Below are 4,427 nucleotides of genomic sequence, written 5' to 3'. Positions count from 1 at the left end.
TGCATGCTACCTTGTAATATTGATCTTTGCTTTTTCCCTAGCTAGGGACTGGATACAGACATATGTTATTATTTATTGCTGTGTGGATTTGTTGACGACTCTTATACTAAATGGTTATTTCATCAAATCTGTTATGTAGCTAGCTAAAGCATATCAACTTTTCCGAATAATGCTAATTTAGTACCTAGAGTGTTACACTAATTAATCAATTTTCCCAATAATTGATTAATTAGTTTGTGTGTGTATATATATATTCCTTACCTGCCACATTTGTTTGAATTAACAACTAAACTATATTTAAACTAAATTTGCCTTTATCTCAACCCTCCGTGGTGTAAATTACATACAAAGGATTGGCTGGTTCAATTGAAGAGAATTTTTTTTACAGTTCTTTGACCAACTGACACATGTAATTAAGCATGTAATTAGAGTAATTGTAATAGTTCTTCTCATGTCACATACCTGTTTCTTTCCAAAAAATAAAAAATAAAAATGAAATGGCTTTTAAAATTACCATTTGATTAAAATTTAATAATAATTATTCACAAGTTAAATGGTTATTTTAAGAGTCATAATTACTGTATAATTATTATTATTTTTTTTTAATGGAATTTGAACGACATAAAAAAAGTTTCGCTACATTGTGCCATCTTTCTTGGGTGTGGGTCATCGGCACCTTCTAGCCTCTGGTTTGTCTTTTTTCCTATTCCTTGCTTTGTATTTCCGGCTCTGATTTTGTTTTCCAATTTTGCCGTTAATGGAGAGGAAACGGAGAGAATGACTTTTAAATGGAGAGGATCCGATTCCTACCTAAATCGGAAAACACGCCAAGACTTTTAACTGTTTAACATATAAAACACATTCTTTAATTCCACCTGAACTTCTCCGCAACTGGATTCCATTGCACTTTACCTCTCATCACACGCATTCCCGAATTACCAAAATCTCAAGCTCAACTTTATTCCCAAACTACCAACAAGAAGAAGAACAGGCAGAGCAAAAAACTATATATCGACGAAGCTAGAAGGTGGAACTCGGAAGAGGAGGTCCAGGAGGAAGAAGAGCAGGGGCCAAGGTATTAAAATACTAAACAAACTGTCTGTCTAGAAATTTTCATTGCCTTAATGGCTTCGTTTCTCTTTGTTTTGTTTTTTTTTTTTTTTTTTCGTTTTACACACTGGATTCGTTTTACAAATATAATATTTCATTGCCTTAATGGCTTTTAATTTATTTTATATACTCTTAATAAAGAAATGGTAACTGTACGTAATAACATGCATGTTCTTCCCCTCAACCCCATGCAGGGACTAACCGTCTCAGTTGGTACGCCATTGACGCAGTTTTGCAACTCGATCTGTAGTGGGAATTCAGCATCAAACAGAACAAGTATGTAAATTAGGTTGTAACTTTGATTTTGTTTATAGTTATTCTTTTTATTCTACAACTCTATTTCCATTAATCTTCCTTGCGCTTCTTTGCTTGTTTTCTGGGATTTATTATTCTCACATGCATACACACACGGGTGACATGGCCATGTAATTTTGTTAAAAGAGAGATATAATTAAGCAAACGAGAGGTATAGTTACAGTTACAGATGTGGAGAGAGACGGCTAATAGGATACAAATATAATCTTTCATTGTTTTTTTTTTTTTTTTCAATACTGTTAATAGAGAAATGATAGCAGTACGTACTAACATGTTCTTCCCCTCAACCCCAGGGCCCACATAAATCCTCCATTTAACACAGCGCCACTCCCCAGCTTCAACTTCACAAGGTCACGCCCCAAGACCAAAATCCACGAAGAAAATCGCTGAGAGTCTGAAACGTGATGGAAGAAGCTACTTACGTCGTTGATATTCTGAGAGTCAACGAGGACCTCCTAGCCAAGATTAGAGACAGGCTCTCCAACAGTCGCCCACCAACATTGCCTCCTGAAACAAGAACCAATGAAAAGCGTTGCATCTTCAGGCTTCCTAAGAGGCTCAAGAAAATAAATGGTAAGTCGATCGAGCCCCAGGTGGTCGCCCTCGGGCCCTACCACCACGGCAAGCCTCGGCTCCAGATGATGGAGGAGCTCAAGTGGCGGTGGCTCTCCTACTTAATGGAGAGTAGAAATGGAAAATTAGAGGAGTGCTTGATAGAATTAGGTCCACTTGAAAAGGAAGTGAGGGAGTGTTATTCCGAATCCGAAACCAACAAATTCAGTAGCCATGAGCTCCTTCAAATGATGCTCGTTGATGGTTATTTTATATTAATGTTCTTTATCAGGACTCTATCTATAGCTGAAATGGATTATCGAGATCTACTTCCAGAGCTAGAGAAAGTGCTAGAGCTAGATGAAGCTAAAATGGTCCTGAACGACGTCGGTATCTTCAGGCTAGATAGGGCAATATTACCCAAGATATACGGGGACTTGCTCCTGCTTGAGAATCAGATCCCGTCTTGTGTTCTGAACACGGTATATAAAATTTTCAGTGATATTAGCCCCTTTGTGCACTCATTGTCCGATATGGCCATGACTTTTCTTTGCTCCATATGGGACATCCCAAAATCCAGAAATATTCCTAATTGGCTCGGATTGTTGCATTTGCATAACCGAACACCAAAATTCAGAAATATGCCTGATCATTCGCTCGAATGGTTGCATTTGCTGGACCTTGTTCGGTTGATATTGATTTCACGTTGTTCTACTAAAGAAAGCTCGGAAATCTCAAGAACACGCATCAGACCATTCAATCCAATTCCCTGTGTCACGAAGCTACGTCGTGCGGGGATTAAGGTCAATCGGCATACAGCGGACACCTTCTTGGATGTGAAATTCAAGAACGGTGTGATTAAGATGCCCGATATAATTCTCGACGACTCAATGTGCTCGTTGCTAGTGAACTGCGTGGCATTTGAGCAGTCGTGCAACATTTCCAAATACTTTTCGAATTACGCTATGTTGCTGGACTGCCTTGTCAACACTGCTAGGGACGTTGACTATCTTTGTGACCATCGAGTCATTGACAATTATTTTGGGACTGACGCCGAGGCTGCACAATTCATAAATAACTTGGGCAAGGACTTGACCTCTATTTATAAGAGAAATGCTAAAGGCCCAACTTTTTTGCCCAACAAAAGTCCAACTTTTACCCTTTATTTTTTTTCTAAAAAAAACAAAATGAAAAATGAAAAAAATGTCTGAAGCAACCCTATCTATTTTTGGCATTTCTTCATAATAATGACATTTTCTTGAAAAAAATGACATTATTATGAAAAAAATACCAATTTTCATTTTTTTAAAAATACCAAATAAAAGAAAGACAAAAAATAGATAGGGTTGCTTCAAACATTTTTTTTTCATTTTTTATTTTATTTTATTTTTAAAAAATAAATAAGGCAAAAGTTGGACTTTTGTTGGGCAAAAAAGTTGGGTCCCTATCATTCCTCTATTTATAAAGATCGTCGTGACAATAATGACTATTTTTCATTGGACGATTTTGGTGACAATGATGACTTTTTTTTGTTGGACATTTTTGGAGATGTAAACGAGTATTATCGGAAAAGGTTGAATTGGGGCAATTGGCAGTGGATGAGCTTCAAGCGCGAGTATTTTGGAAAGCCATGGTTGTTGATTTCAGCATTGGTTGGGTTTGTGCTCTTAGTGCTTACATTTTTGCAGACCTACTACACCATTTATGCTTATGTGCATCCTAAAAACTAAACCCCTCCCCTCCTCCTCCATCCTCCATCTTCCAGACAATAAACATTGTAGTGTGTAAAGCTTTCTTGTTTGTTGTTTATCTTTTGAGCTCTTGTAAGCTTGAAGTGAAAGAGACTTTGCCTTGAGTAAGCTCTGTGCTTGCAAGGCAAACGTTTTATGTATACCGTTGATATGTTGTGTGTGTGGATGCATATGATCCTTTGAGAATGTTGGTTCCTTGCAAACAATGTTGGAGTTGCTTCTAGGTAAAAAGTGCCCAGCACGAAAGTACTTACCTTTCTTACCCTTCTTACCTCTTGAGGTCGCAGTGGCTATTTTCTTCTTTTTCTTTAAGACTTATTTTCCTCTTCTTTTTGAAGAGTGAACAGCAACTAGCTAGCTTATCTTTATCCAATGGCTCTTCCAAGTTTTCTGTTTCAACAAAAACTTTCATGGAAGAAGAAGCAAGGTTAGAGGAAGGAGCAATAATCTTGTCAAAATCAATCCCGGGTATATCACAAGTAAATTTTTGGGTATGCAAAATTTTGTCAAGATTATCATTAGAGAATTTTTCCAATAGAGTTTTGGACTCCTTTAATTCATTCTTTAATGACTCAACTTTATTAGCAAGATCATGATTTTCAGATTTCAATGTTTTACACAAATCAAAAGAATCACTCAATTCACCAATTAGCTCATATTTATGATGTTCAGCCTCTCTGAGTTTCTTTAGATTCTTGG

General features: G+C 36.9%; 1 protein-coding gene across 1 annotated transcript; it reads left to right on the top strand.

Annotated features, from left to right (window-relative positions):
* The first annotated feature begins 1,829 nt into the window (after nt 1–1,829).
* On the top strand, nt 1,830–3,707 carry LOC132185432 (UPF0481 protein At3g47200-like). Its single transcript, XM_059599206.1, has 2 exons — nt 1,830–3,060; nt 3,526–3,707. The coding sequence occupies exons 1-2, from the start codon at nt 1,830–1,832 to the stop codon at nt 3,705–3,707; spliced, it is 1,413 nt and encodes a 470-aa protein (XP_059455189.1).
* Nucleotides 3,708–4,427: the final 720 nt, after the last annotated feature.

This window comes from Corylus avellana, chromosome ca6 (assembly GCF_901000735.1).
Source record: "Corylus avellana chromosome ca6, CavTom2PMs-1.0".
NCBI lineage: Eukaryota > Viridiplantae > Streptophyta > Magnoliopsida > Fagales > Betulaceae > Corylus > Corylus avellana.
This window is presented reverse-complemented; position numbering and strand designations above follow the sequence as displayed.